This window comes from Enhydra lutris, unplaced genomic scaffold (genome assembly GCF_002288905.1).
Source record: "Enhydra lutris kenyoni isolate GAN:26980312 unplaced genomic scaffold, ASM228890v2 scaffoldscaffold4, whole genome shotgun sequence".
Lineage (NCBI taxonomy): Eukaryota > Metazoa > Chordata > Mammalia > Carnivora > Mustelidae > Enhydra > Enhydra lutris.
In genome coordinates, this window is record NW_019154088.1 from 47167397 (window position 1) to 47183207 (window position 15811).

General features: G+C 38.6%; 1 protein-coding gene across 1 annotated transcript; it reads left to right on the forward strand.

The window, feature by feature from the left end:
* The first annotated feature begins 6821 nt into the window (after positions 1-6821).
* Positions 6822-10820, forward strand: LOC111140129 (ADP ribosylation factor 6). The gene is made up of 2 exons (XM_022492496.1): positions 6822-6909; positions 7010-10820. Exon 2 carries the CDS (start codon positions 7496-7498, stop codon positions 8021-8023), a length of 528 nt encoding a protein of 175 aa, XP_022348204.1. The 5' UTR covers positions 6822-6909; positions 7010-7495; the 3' UTR covers positions 8024-10820.
* Positions 10821-15811: the final 4991 nt, after the last annotated feature.

A 15811-nucleotide genomic window follows, 5' to 3' on the forward strand; every position in this document is an offset into this window, starting at 1 on the left:
CCCAGTGCGGGGCTTGATCCCAGGACCCCATGATCATGACCTGAGCCGAAGGCAGAGGCTTAAACCACTGAGCCACCCAGGTGCCTCTCCACTCATTTTTAAATTTATTCATTTATTCTCTGTCTTTGAAGCAGTGCTCTGTGGCATTTAAAATATTTTATTTGATTTCTAATCCATAAACGGTTTTAAACTTACTGGCTTACCACCTTTTCTTGAGATTTGGAAAATTAATTCTTTTCCCTGGGCTCTTTAACCTAGAAAGTCCTTGCTTTTACCACCAACTTGGCCATTAGAAGGATCTCCTGGAGAAGTTGAATCCCCTACCAGCAAGTTAGGAAATAAGGCAGATCAAATGCAGAATACTATGCTAGAGGCGAAAAAAAAAAAAAAAAAAAAAAAAGTAATATAAAGAGCTAACACTGCATAATGATTTAAATGAGTAATCTATTTGTTTAGTACCACTGTGACTCATTCATCAATCAGAAGTCAGTATTTTGCTTACATGCCACTTCCTTCATGTATCTCTAACCATAGGAGGAAACAAACAAAACAAGATAAAACAAACAATAGAGCCTGCAAATTAAGAAATTTAAAGCTGGAATCACTATAAAGACAGAGCAAGGTTAATTTTAGCCCTCAGCTGTTTGGTGTCCCTTGAATATCTTCCTAAGAGTACACTATTCACACCAATCCACAGCTATAAAGTATGCTATTGTATAATAACAACGTATCTGAGTAACTGATACAACAGAGCTTGACAACTCTTACTGTAAACAGTTCACACAAACGGTTCTTTTATTACTTAATTACAAAGCTTGCAGGATTCTGTTAAGCAGTCTGAATGATTAAGCTTCTCCATTCTTAAGAAACTAAACTCTTTTTCAGAAAAATCAATATTTCAGTCTTTGTCAGTTTAGACAGAAATAATAATCTTGTTTTAGCTTAAAAATATTTTTCTGATATTAAAAACCAAATTTCTGACAGTATATGCTTCTTTTTAACAGCAAATGTTACGGTTATCTCCACGACATGAAATGTTTCCTACTCCAACAATTATAATGATTCAAATGGTTGATATAAAAATGATACAACCATGGATTTCTGTGAGAAGGAACATAATTTTAGCAGGTTGGAAAGATTCTAGAATTCTACCTGACTCCATTTCCGAATGACCGCCTAATGGGAAAATTACCAACATAATCAGATCTCCAGTTTGCACAATGTTGGTTCAAGGTTTTATTTTGCATTCTTTAAATTAAAATGTGTACCATTTGGAGTCTTTATTTATAATCAAACTGACCACGGTTAACTTGAGCTGAAGATGATTTCATAGGAAGTGTATTAGAAGACCCACAGAATTGTCAGGAAGCCTATAGAGATGGGAGGAAAGGTACTGTTGGGCCTATGCCACAGAGCAGTTTGCTGGTGCTTTTACTATAACATTTGTTGCTATTGGCACTCTTGCCACTAGATATCTGCCACCATCCTGCTGAACTCAGTCACTCTGGGCACTTGTTCCAGCAACTCTGAAATTCTGAATCCCTCAAAATTCAAAGCATGTAGTAGGACATTGATTAATTAGTTGGTTGAGCCCAGTTCACTTACCCAGAACTTAGCTACCAGGGAGATAGGAAAAGGAATATATCTATTTCCCACCTTCATCTTTCTTTCTACCTATTTTGGTATTAACTCAAAAAGGAGAGGTATTTGCATACTGGGCACCAAATGGCAAGTATCCACAGACAAGTTTTAATCTACAGTTTACGAGTTTGATCATCCTTTGGCTGCCAAGTATTCCATCTTATTTTCTTTTCATTGAATGGTGCTGAATAGTTGATAGCGGTTCTATTAATAATTCAATAAATTTAGCTATAATTATAGTATGTTTTAAAAAACACACTTTTACAAGAATCTCAGAAATATTTATGACAGGTCTAATGTTATACCAGTGATTAAGGTATTACTGCACTATACTATGCGAAAAACTGTGTGTCGACGAGGTATGTATTTGGGGAAGAGCAATAAAAAAATAAGTAGAGCTTAGAACTCATAGACTTTTAAAAGAAGATTTATTTATTTACTTGTCAGAAAGAGTGATAACACAAGTAGGGGGAGTGGCAGGCAGAGAGAGAAGCAGGCTTTCTGCTGAGCAAGGAGCCCAATCAGGAATTCGATCCCAGAACCCTGGGTTCATGACCTGAGTTGAAGGCAGATGCTTAACCAAATGAGCCACTCCAGCATCCCCAAAATTCATTTTTAATGTGAAGGGAAGTTAGCAATGAGTTCAATGGTTTTCAGTTTTAGCTTCACATTAGAATCACTCAGGGAGACCTTAAAAAAATATGGGTAGGTAGAACTTCTACCCTAGACATTTGGAATTAATTGATTTGGGGTGGGGCCCAAGCATTTATGTGGTTTTAAAATGCCCCAGGTGATTTTAATGTGCAGCCAGGGCTAAAAACCATTGATCTAATCCAGCTTACTGAGTTCACACAATTATTTGGTACAAAAAAGAACACCAGACTTGGATAAAAAAAAAAAAAAATCTTAATTTGAACCTCTTTTGTACGATTTTATTAAGAAAGTAGCTTATCCTCTCAGTGGCTCAGCTCTTTCAACTGTAAAGGGAAATACTAAATACTGTCCTCGTCAATTAAGAGAGATTTCTCCATTGCAGGAATAGGAAAAAAAGATGGTCAATGAGGATGAATAACTTACCCAAAGCTAATTATGAAGTGTTGGGAATAATTTAAGGATGTCATTTAGTTTTTTCTATTCACTTGTGCCCTAGACCATGTTGCCTCAGTGTTTACGGTCTGAAACCCTAACTATTAAAAAATTGGCTAAAATATCAACTATAACTAATTTTTAGTTTTATCATTCCCACTTTTAATACTTTTTAAAATGAGATGAAATCTTCATATTCAGGCATAACTAAAGTAATTATTAAGGTTTAGATTGGGATATAACTTTTTTTTTTTTTTAAAGATTTTATTTATTTATTTGACAGAGAGAGATCACAAGTAGACAGAGAGGCAGGCAGAGAGAGAGAGGGAAGCAGGCTCCCTGCTGAGCAGAGAGCCCGATGTGGGACTCGATCCCAGGACCCTGAGATCATGACCTGAGCCGAAGGCAGCGGCTTAACCCACTGAGCCACCCAGGCGCCCGGGATATAACTTTTTTTTTAATGGTTAAACAGGAAGAATTAGAAAGTGGTTCCTTAGCTGACACAGGAAGAGGCCAAGGGAGTGAACTATTATTTTGGTTCCCAGTGTCCTTTTAAGTATCTGCATCCATTAAAGTTACCAAGAATAGGGGTGCCTGGTGGCTCAGTCATGAAGCTTAGGCCTTTGGCTCAGGTCATGATCCCAGGGTCTGGGATGAGCCTGCCTCTCCCTGCGCCTGCCACTCCCCTTGCTTGTGCTCTGTCAAAAAAATAAATAAATCTTTTTTAAGAAGTTACCAAGAATACTTACAAATTAAAATTATTTGTTTTTATTGTCTCAATTGGATTTTTTAGTTTTATTTTTAAGAGTCTCGATCTTCACTGTATCATCATCAAAAAATGTTTGCTACTCTATTTTACTACATAGCCCATATTGTGCTAGGGACTAAGGATTCAAAAATTTAAAGAATATGAAACCTTTCTTAGAGAGCTTATAAACTGATAGGTATAATACGAAGGAAGGGCTAATTCTCCTGCCTCAGTGTTTTGGTTGGAATAGATTAGAAATTTTCTAAAGATATAATTTATAATAGCTTCTTGTTTGCTCTTTATTTCTACTGCTACTAGGTTTCCTGGGGCTCTAGGCTTTGTTAAACTAGATAGAGCTCAATGCTGGGTAAGTGGACTAAGGGCTCAAAAATGAAGCCATAAACAAGGGATGGTATCTTCCTTAAACAGGTGTGTAGTCTGACCACCCTTGTTGTGTGGTCAGAATTGTCCTTAGCACTGCATGGGATAAAAAGAAATATATGACATAGTCATACAGAATAAACGATTAAGAGCTTTAGGGATTCAGAAATAGGGTAAACAGAATGGGGTGCTATTGTTAAAGACTTGTTCGTTTCATTTTAAAAGCAAAAAATTAAGCCATCTTTTAAAGTATTTTTCTTATGTGTTTTAGTCAGGAATATCACAAGATAATAAATGTGGTTGTTCAGCAGATTAGAAATTATGGTGTTTTCTAAAAGGGGAGCCTGATTTCTAAGTAAGCTAAAGAAAACTTCATTCTTAGGCTTTAAATTAAAAAGCAGGGTAATTTTTCTACAGTTTTGGAGCTTTCATTTGTGTTTGAAACTTAAAACAGAAACAGGGTACACACTGAGAAATGTAATATTTTGTTTCATAAATGCATATTTTAGTTTATCTGTAAAATATTTCACAGAATGGAAATATTTTTTAAACTTACTATTTTTGAATTGTCAACTGTTTCAAGAAATCAAGAAAAAGTTTCATCAGTGATATGATTTAGTAGTTGCCTAAATTGTCACTTTTTACAGATTTTGGTTTCACTGAAATTCACTTAGTGATTTTCTCAACTGCCATGATTATATACAAAGTTAACATTTTCATTGTATTTTCTGGCCATTATTTTGTTTTATAATTATTACTTAAAATAATTTATTGTATGAGGAACTACTCTAGATATGCAGTACTCTAACCCCAGATAAATATAGTATGTCCTTTACCTTTGGTCTTATTTGTGGTATAAATGGCATTCATTCATTCAAATACTGATGTAATGTCTGATACCTACATGACATCACTGCGGACATTACGTTGACAAAACAAGTCTCTGCCTTTATGACGCTTGTATTCTGGTGGAAGATCAACAGAAGATGGCTTTCAAAAATAAACTTTTTAACCCTAACAAGTGCCAGTGCCAGGTAGATGCTAGTGCTTCCAGCTGCTTCTGTTTTCCATTATATTACTCCTTCCACTGAAAAACAGATCCAACTGCAGCAGATCAATCTTCCATTTGCTTGGAAAAACTAGAATCTACTCTGAGAAAACTATGTTGAAATGCAACAAAATACCTCTATTTGCCACATATAAAAAAATTCTTCCCTCAAATATAATAATAAGTACTATGACACTTTACCAAGTATTTTAAGAAATACTGTAACTGAGATTCCAAACAACTGTGTGAGGTAGTCAGGGAGAGAGCATAATTAGGAGGTTAAGAGGAGGAGCTGCAGATTTGATTTAATCTCAGTTCTGTGACACTCAAAAAACAACTTAAACTCTTTGTCCTTGAGTTTCCTCATATGTAAAATATTAGTACTCAAAATTACTTCCTATAATTGCTGTCAGGATTAAAAAATATATTTAAAGTACTTAGTACAGTGTTTGCCATAACAAAAAATAAATAGTGACTATTTTTTATTAGCAATATCATTCTTTGTCTGATTTTACAGATAAGGAAAATGAAGTTTAGGAAGGTTGAGGCCTAAGGATTCAAAGCTATAAAACAGGCAACACTTTGAAGCCTAATCTCCAAAATCATTCTCCAAGTTTTATGACAGTGCCCATTAAGGCAGACAGAAAGTATATTGGATCATTGTTAGAATACTAGTGACTCTAGTAGGTTTATTTCAGCTGAAGCTTGTAAGGTTATCATTTAACCTATCTACCATTATCAAATATTCTCGTATTGTGAAATAAGTATGTTATCACACGCTGTTATAGGTCTTAAAAAATAACAAACCCTATTTCCTGTTTTTCCTCCCCTTCGTTCACTTATTTAAAGCTTCGCCTTACTTTAAGTCTAACTTGATCTCTAACCATTTGCTACAAAAAGGTTTCCTAGAGTCTTCCACAAACATTTTGTTATTTACCCTGAAACAGAGTAGAGAGCAAGGTCGGCATGACACTGGGTTTACACATGAGATAACAAACGCAAGGTTAAATGCCTAGATCCAGGCCACAAAAGTAGTTAGTCTGATTCTAAACCGTATGCTAAGATGATTATCATCTAGCCTTCTAAAAGTTAAGAAGGGGTGGGTGGGAAGTTATTGCTTATCACATTAAAGGGAAGCAATACTTAAATATGAAAAGTTATCTATCACCTTATACAGTTGAAAACGAGGCAAGGCACGGGAACTCTGGTTAACATTGCCATTTTTAAGTAACGTAGACTGGACCTGAGGAGATGTATAAAGATGGAGCTCAAACATTCAAAAGAAGGGTTTCATAGCAAACACAAGCCGAGTAAAAGCGCCGCACTGCCTGGCAGATTCCACACAAAACACAGGCCTCCCACGTGTCTTTGAGGAAATGCACAGAACACGAGGGATAAAGGAGGCCAAGGAGAGGCTGGGACAGGTAGGAAGGGCACGTAGGGCTTTCCCCGGTGACTGGGGACGCGCGAAATCTGGGGCGGGATGAAGGGAACTCGCGGAGCACCTGCCGGGCACCGACGTCTGAGAACAAGTCTGAAAGCAGCATGGGGGAGGCTTTCATCCTGGGAGCGCCCTTCCCGCGGACCCCACCCTGTGGAGCTCCCCAGAAGATTTGCTCCTCAGGTTCGAGGGAGGGTGGAGGAGGTGAAAGCGCGTAAGAGGAATGCAAAAAGTACGCGAGCCTCTAGTGTGGCAACAGGTGGGCACCGGTCAGAGTACGAGTTTCGCGAGTCTAGGGCCTGGCCGCACCCTCGATGCCTCCGAGCCTCCGTAGCCCCGCCCCTCGCGCGTGGCGCCCAAGACGCTAGGCGAGCGGGCCGGGCCTCTTACAGAGGTCGCGCTCGTCAAACGGTCGGCCTTGCTGCGCCTGCGTGATCGGGAGGGGAAGTGAGGCGGTTTCTTCGGCGCCTTTTCCGGCTGCGGCGGCGGCGGCAGCGGTAGAGCTGGGAGGAGGAGGAGGAGGTGGAGGCCAGAGGGAGCCCGCGCTCAGGGCGGCGGCTGGAGGTAACCTCTTGGACTGAGCTGGAAAGGCGGGCCACCTCGGCCTCCGTTCCCTTCTGGTACTCCGCCAGTAACTCTCTTCTTCCTCTTCGTGTCTCTGCAGGCGGCGCACTGAGTTCCCGCGAGGATCAATGACCTGACGGGGCGCCGGAGCCTTGCTGACTCTCGGGTAGCTTGGGCCGGTGGTGAGCCCGGAGCTTGTGGACCGGCGGGCGGGCCGGAGGGCCTCGGTCTCCCGCGGCGGAGTGAGGAGAAGGCGGAGGAGCGGGAACCGCGGCGGCGCTCGCGCGGCGCTTGCGGGGGGAAGGGCAGTTCCGGGCCGGGCCGCGCCTCAGCAGGGCGGCGGCTCTCCCGGCGCAGACTCAGGGCCCCGGCGGCAGCGGCGACTGGAGGAATCAAGTTGTGCGGTCGGTGATGCTCGAGTGAGTGGCGAGTCCGGGCCTCTGCCCCGAGGAGGCAACTCCCACGCAGGCCGCACGGGCGCCCTCGCGGCCGGGAGGCTTCGTTTCGGTTTAGCGGCGGCTGCGGCGTATTTGGCTGAGGGGACCCGGGACACCTGAATGCCCCCGGCCCCGGCTCCTCCGACGCGATGGGGAAGGTGCTATCCAAGATCTTCGGGAACAAGGAAATGCGGATCCTCATGTTGGGCCTGGACGCGGCCGGCAAGACAACAATTCTGTACAAGTTGAAGCTGGGCCAGTCGGTGACCACCATTCCCACAGTGGGTTTCAACGTGGAGACGGTGACTTACAAAAACGTCAAGTTCAACGTGTGGGATGTGGGCGGCCAGGACAAGATCCGGCCGCTCTGGCGGCATTACTACACCGGGACCCAGGGTCTGATCTTCGTAGTGGACTGCGCCGACCGCGACCGCATCGACGAGGCCCGCCAGGAGCTGCACCGCATTATCAATGATCGGGAGATGAGGGACGCCATAATCCTCATCTTCGCCAACAAACAGGACCTGCCTGATGCCATGAAACCCCACGAGATCCAGGAGAAACTGGGCCTGACCCGGATTCGGGACAGGAACTGGTATGTGCAGCCCTCCTGTGCCACCTCAGGGGATGGACTCTATGAGGGGCTCACATGGTTAACCTCTAACTACAAATCCTAATGAGCATTCTCCACTTATCCCCCGGAAGGAGAGAAATCAAAAACCCATTCATAGGATTATCGCCACCATCACCTCTTTCAATTGCCACTTTCTCTTCTTTTGAATTTGAACTCTGGAGTTACTGTTCTACGGTTGGGGAGCGGGGCGGGGGGGTTAGGGGTTTCCTTTTTTGTTCTCTGTTGTGGTTTTGTTTTTTTTTCCTTTCCCCCCCTCTTTTTTCTTTTTGCGTTGCGTTAGGATGCTCTGATCTGACAATTGACATGAACACAAAGTGCTAGATGCTCTTACTGACTTCCAGCAAATGGGATGGGGAAATATAGCAGTTTTTGGTAAAGTCCTTTATAATAATGGTTTGATTTTTTTATTCGAGAGAATCTTTTTTGCAATGTATGCTTTTTTTTCCTTTTTGCCCCGTTTCCTTTTCACTTGCTGTAGATGGCTTATTTTGCATTCATGCAGACTGTGTTGCAAGTCTGTTTCATCTAGTAAACTGAAAATTATTGCTTAATCAAACTGCCGTTTGTCTTTTATATTTAAGGCCATTACCCCTCCATTATGAGTTTTACCTTTAACTTAGTAATTTCAAATGTGACCTTTTATATCTAAGACCAGTATAGTAAACTTAGCCTACAGTGGCACATAATGAGTAATACAATTGTAATATGTTCCAGTTGCACATCAGTATGTTAAACAGGTAATGTAAGAAGTTCTTTGAAATGTCAGCTCTTAAGTTCTGAAACATACGTCATGCATGAGTAGGGATAAAACTCAAGTTCCTTATTACATAGGTAACTTACACTGCATAAAAAGATGAAAGTGTAACCCGTCAACACGGATTTTTTCACTGCAAGGTTAGCAACTTTGCTGTGTTTTCCCTCTTTTTTAACTTTAAAAGTAGACTCTTTCCAGAATATGGAGCAATAAATGGTATATGCCACACACAGATGTGATATCTGTAGATATTTTAAGTGACTTTGGGGCAAAACTGGAATATATACTTCTACTACATTTCAAATGTCTAAGACCAATAGTTTAAAAATTACTAGAATGTTTACTTTGTTCATTAATAAAGCATTTAACAATTCAAATTACATACACCTACCTAGTTTGAAAAATACACATTCCTGTTTTCACATTAGAGCAACTGATTAAGCTGGAGATAGAAGTCTTTTTTGTAGATGAGTGATCCACATCTCCATTAATTAGAACACTGGAAAAGATGTTTTATAAAAAAGATATTTAATTCTGTTTGATTGTAGGGATTAACTCATACAAATAGTCAGATATCCTGTTGGTTCATTAATACACTATCTCCCCTAAGGAAGGAAATGTGATGAATGAATGATGTGTAGACTTGAGGAATGACAATTAAAGGGGAAGTAGGATGAAGAAAAAGAACCTACAGATGACAATGAATGTAAACTTATTTTTCTTAAAGGGTAAGCAGTGTGCTCACTGGTGATAACCAGATCCTAGCAAGATTACTTGCTTAGCTTGTTAGGACCGGTAATTAGATTATTGAGACCACTATGATGATACTTTGAACCAAATGTTAATGCTTGATAAAGAATTGTAAGCAGCATCTGGTTCTCATATAGCCTTAAGGATTAATTTTAGAGGTCCTCGAGGAATTAAACATAGGGAATTTAAGAAACGTAGACTGCAAAGGCAGTATACAGGAAAAGGTGGAGTGGGTTTTGTTCATGAGGGTGTCTGAAAACTAAAATGGAACGGGATATCATGGTACATAGTTGGACAGTATTGGTCCTTCATGTTTTGGCCATATTGTATAATGGAGCTTTTACCAAAGATGTATGAGAAGCATAAGGCTATAAAAAGTTAACTGTTGAAAGTAAAAGTCTTGACACATTTTACTTAAAGCAGAAGAGAAAAGGTGCTATGCTGTAGGCTCCTGATGGTGCAGAGGGATTTTTGAATTCAAAATGCAACTAAAGTATAAAGTTCTCAGTTTTACTTTAAAAGGATCTCCAGAAATGAAGCTGACAGACACATCCGAGAACATTTTAGTTGCTTTTAAAATTCCCAAAGCTCCACATAAATTTAATTCTTAGTGTTTTAAGTGATTGCATTTTAAGGTACATAAACATGGGTTATACAAATACTGATGCTATAGTAACATCTTTAGACAAGACAAGCACAAAGGTATATATGCCTAAACTGGAGGAAACTTGAAACCCTCATCTTAATTCCTAAATGTAGTATTTCTAACTTGTGACAGACAGATTGATAGGCAGCCATTTCTTTGTTTTAAAATAACTGGGAGCATAGTTAAAATTTTATACATCAAGTGATTGCTATTGAATGTTGCAGGTGAGATGTGGTTATTTTTAGTTTATTTGAAATGTCTAACTGAAGGGGGGAGGAGGGAAGCAAATATTTGAAATTTGGAAAACCCTAAACTTCTTGGTAAGAAATTGTAATTTTCACTTACATTTTCTTTAAGGATATAAAAGGTTGATAATTGATGTAGTTAAATTGAGCCATAACCATTGGTGATCATGGGGCAGGTAATTGAGCCTGCAGGAAAGGTTATAATCTAGGAATTTAAAAAATAAGATCCTGAAGTTTTTGTTTAATTGCATCAATTTCTGTATTTATGTGAATTTATAAACTGCAGTAAGTTTTGAATGAGGTTAATCTTGTCTAATATAAGTAAATGAGTCTGTAGACTGTGATCTCCCCAAACTAAAAAGTACAGTACTTGGAATTGTGTTCTATATGGTTGTAGTGTTGGTAAAGCACTAATATGCAGAAAATAAAGGAATTACACAGTGCAGTTTCTCACGTTATGTTACTCGTTTGGACTAGATTAAGTGGGACATGTGGTGTGTTGGGCCATGTTACTCTCCAGGGTTGTATGGTATAAAGTGACTCGATTTGGAGTCACCTAGCTTTTATAAGAACAAAAAGGAGTCAATTTGCTTTTTATAATGCTGGGTGTACAGAAGGTTTTGTACTGATTAAGTTCCACCAAACTTAATCTGATTTTATGATAACTTAGGATACAGAAGAAGTTGAAAATAACTTTTTAAGAATTAAGGTTCTAAGCAGTGTGTATTCTACCATTTTTCCAAAATCACCGCCTTACGGTTTTTAGGAGTAGAGAATTGTGTCTGTAAAGAATTGGCCTGCAGAGTGGACTTAGCCTTGACAATTGACTTTTAGATTTTTAAAGTTTGTCTTCCAAAAGCCAGCTGCTTGTCTCATAAGAAAGGCAGAATTGTAGTCATTTAGAAAGGAAAATAGTAGATGAAGAATAACTTGTTGGGTAAAAAGGTTTTTTAAACACATTTCCTTTTTGGTAAGCATTCCCCCTTGAATCAGCAATTTTTATAACTTGATTTTAGAATGTCTTACTGTGTTCTCTAGTATGATATATTATTTAACCCTCACATTAATGTTAATATACTTAATACTGTGATTTACTAATGGCTATCAAATATCAACTTACCAGTGGTAGCATCAGAAGATAACTTTACTCTTTAGTGGGGTTTTGTGTTTTTCATATGTTTAAAAATATAGTAGCCTTAATCTGAATGGTAGTGGAGCTTCCTAAATTCCCAGTTACCTGGGGATCCCCAGTACCTTGCCAAGTATACATCAGGGTGTGGTAAGGCAAATCTTGGCTCTTAAAGATTGTAAAACCACATATAGCAAAAAGAACTTTTAAGTTTGACTAATCACTGAGCAGAATGTATTTGGAGTAGAACATTCGATAGAATCTAGCTTCTTGTTTATATTGAATGGTAAAAACAAGTAGTAAAGATTACAATGTTAGGAAGTTTATAAAAAAGGGAATGGTGGGACATGGAGTCACAAAAGAAGAGGTAAAGTAACTTTTTCCTGATTTATAAAGTTGCCAAACTAGATTAGTGAGTTTAATGGGCAGGGAATACATACGAGTGAGATCAAAGAGGCAGAACAAGTTCTGTAGAGAGGTTTAGGAATGGCAAATGAAATTTGTTTTTAAATAAGCCAAAGTAATGGTAACCTTCCTGGGAATTAGTCTTTAAGAAAAATCACTCAGTAGGACAGTAAGAAAATGCTGTAATTTTGAACATTTTTTTTTCTCTTTAAAATGTTTTATGACTACTTGAAACAATTTTAAAAGGAAAGTATTTATCAATCTTCCTTAAATACTTTTCCACTTGTTACATAATTTCATTTGGATACATCTCTCCTCCGTGGTATTTGTTTTATAACTGCAAGAATAGATTTATTTAGGCAGCCTAAAGATATACCCGGCACTATTCTAGGTAGACACCATCCATCAGTGGGGGGGAAAAAAAAAAGTCTGCTTTCATGGAGTTTATGCTGGTGGGGATGTAGGTGTGGGGAATGACAAAGACCAAATAATGAATAAAGATATGTTAGGTGATGTACTATGCATCATATAGTATGCTCTATATATAGGGGGACTGGTAGGAATGTCCTCAGAGGACTTATCGAGAAAGTGAGGTTTGAACAAATACTTGAAGAAAAATATCAGTGGAATTTACATGGTAACAAAAAGATAATATGTGTACTGTAAAGCTGAGGCAGGGAAACTGACCTAGAGCAAATCTGGCTTTGACCAGTTTTTATAGGGAATGAACTAAGAATGTTTTCTACATTTTTAAAGACTATGAAAATACAAACATGACTGTGACAGAGCGTATTTAGCCTGGAAAGCCTTAAATATTTACTATCTGGCCCTTTATGAAAAACATTGACCTCAAATCTAAGGCCCAGTTTTAAAGTATTACCAAAATATATAGGAAATCCAAAGTAAAAGACCGTGGTTAATGAATGAGTCTTATCAAAACTTTAGGAAACAGTGGCTCATACAATTTACCACATTTGAACATTTAGTGATCCTTGAAACTTATTATTGAGTAGTTTAACCTGGATTCCCCCACCCTCACCAAATACGTTTAAATATGTGAAATCAGTAGTTTTTCAAGTTCAACTTTAACATTCTTTAAGATCTTATGAATCATTTCATTAAAATTATTTCCCATATCTTTATGGTAGTTTTACTGGTTTTGGGGTATAAGTTAAAAGTGTTTCTGTTACAAAGTGCCCTTTTCTTCAGATAACCTAGATTAGTTTGGAATAGGTTCAAATAACATCGTTGACTTTTATTCAGTTGGTATTACTGTAATCAAGTCCTGAGTCCAGCATTTTACATTATGAAACTTTGTAAGAGGAAGTGTTTTGTTGACTTGGAAACTAACATGTTGCATGCTATTTGATGTCTTGTACTGTTATTCCTCTAAGCAATACAAACTAGGAAATTCACACATGAATTATTTCTTGGATGGAGAGTTGTTCCATACTATTTACATGGTAGAACGTGAGAATTTGTAAATACCCTAACAGAGAAACTAAACAATAATTTAATAGGAATTAACAGAAGGAAGTTTTATGGAGGACATTTACTAATGGGCTTTAAAAAATAAAAGCACTTGTTCATAGAAAGATCTTTGTGCAGCTGGATATTTATGACCAGTAAAAATTGTTTCCCATTATAACCAAATAGACTGGCCTGAGAAGGTCATAGCTTTGTGAGAGAGGAAAATAAACAAACAAATAAAAACAAATTTAAGGGTGTAATAGCAGCAGGAACTTAGATCTTTGACATTTATTCTAATTTGGCAAACTGAAGTACTTTCTCTCCATATCAGTTTCTAAATCAGTTTTGTGAATAAGTCCTAGGTTGGAGCTATGCCTAAAGATACCAAATTGGGAAACATTCTAAGAATAAGAGAATATAAGAGCATATTTTGAATGTTTACCATGTGCCAGGCCTTGTTCTAAGCATTTCATGCATATTAATTTTCTCCATCCTCACAAAAACTTGAGAGAAAAGGCCCCCATTTTATAGTTGCGAAAATTGAGGCTGAGGAGGTAATATGTTAATAAGTAGCAGAGCCAGACTTTGGATTTGGGTAATCTGTACTATACTATGAGTACGGCTAAGGTGAACTAGTGATTAACCACGTACTTAATATTTTTTGTGTGTGTAGCTTACAAAAAGGTCAGTTTAAGTAATAGCCCATAATTTTCTTATTTAAGATTATCACCTGATTTTGAGACTCTGTATAATTTGAGCCTTCTGTTTAATGGAGAGCATGGTATTAGACTCTGTTTGAGAATTAGTTTTTTCTGTAAAAATCACATGTAACTACTTCATTGTGAATTTTACAGATCATGCTGAAGAAATAGGAAAAGTTAAAGTTTTCACCAAACTGATTATTTGCACGCTTATTTACAAGAAAAATTTTCAGGAAATTTAGAGTGTACAATTTATATTGTGTTTCTACCTGGTAAATTCATAATTAAAGACATTTCAGGTGTTGTTTAATAAGTGAATTTCTTGCTTTTTAGATCCTATTATAGCTTACTTTTTGTAAGTGAGGTTTACTTAATGCTGTATCCTCCTGTCAGCAAGAACCTGGAGTCTAAGTTCAGCAAGAGTGCTTTAATCATGTACTTTGGTGTTTAAGCCAGGACTTAAGAGTAAAAGTTGATAATTTTGGTAAAATGTAAAATGCGTTATTTGAAAATCCTATTTTGTCAGTAATTTCTTTCTTTTTTTAAAAGATTTTATTTGTTTATTGGACAGAGTGAGAGAACACAAGCAGGGGAGCAGCAGAGGGAGAGGGAGAAGCAGGCTCTCCACTGAGCAGGGAGCCTGATGCGGAACTCGATCCCAGGACCCTGAGATCATGACCTGAGCTGAAGGCAGTTGCTTAACCAAGTGAGCCACCCAGGCACCCCTAGTCAGTAATTTCATGAGGTAGAAATACAAGGCTAGGTAAGATGTACACATGAAATGTTCAAAGTCAGTAATCAAGGGCTCTATCAAATACTGGACAGCACAAGGAAGTATTATATTGTGAGCTGGAATGGGCTAAAGAAGGCCAGTAGGAATTGAGTTGGACCCAAAAATTCAGGAGAATCACAGTATTTATTGCATGCTCATTGTGTGCTAGGCACTGTTCTATGTGCATTACTTGCATTATTTCACTTAAAATGTGAGTAAAGGTGCATGGGTAGTAATCTACATAAAGTATTTGGGAGGTAGAAAAAAGACTTGTCTGACTAAGGTTGCCAGATTTAGCAAATAGAAATACAGCGTGCCATGGAGGAAGGAGAGTGGGACGTACAGGCTTCCAGTTATGGAATGACTAAGTTATGGGGATGAAAAGTGCAGTGTAGGGACTACAGTTAATGATATTATAATAGCATTGTATGGTGACAGATGGCAGCTAGACTTGTGGTGAGCATAGTATAACATATGAAGTTGTCAAATCACTATATTGTACACCTAAAACTAATATAATTTTAAATAAAAAAAATACATGATGCCAGTGAAATTTCAATTTCACAAACATTTTTAGTACAAGTGTATCTCATGTAATATCCTATAATTATATATAAAAAAATTATTGTTGGGGCGCCTGGGTGGCTCAGTGGGTTAGGCCTCTGCCTTCGGCTCGGGTCATGATCTCAGGGTCCTGGGATCGAGCCCCGCATCGGGCTCTCTGCTCAGCAGGGAGCCTGCTTCCTCCTCTCTCTCTGCCTGCCTCTCTGCCTACTTGTGATCTCTCTGTCAAATAAATAAATAAAAAAAATCTTTAAAAAAAAAAAAAATTATTGTTGAGGCACCTTGTGGTTCAGTCGGTTAGGCCTCTGATTTCAGCTCAGGTAGTGATCCTAGGGTCCTGGGATCTAGCCCCCTGTTGGGCTACCTGCTCAGCAGGGAGTCTGCTTCTCCCTCTC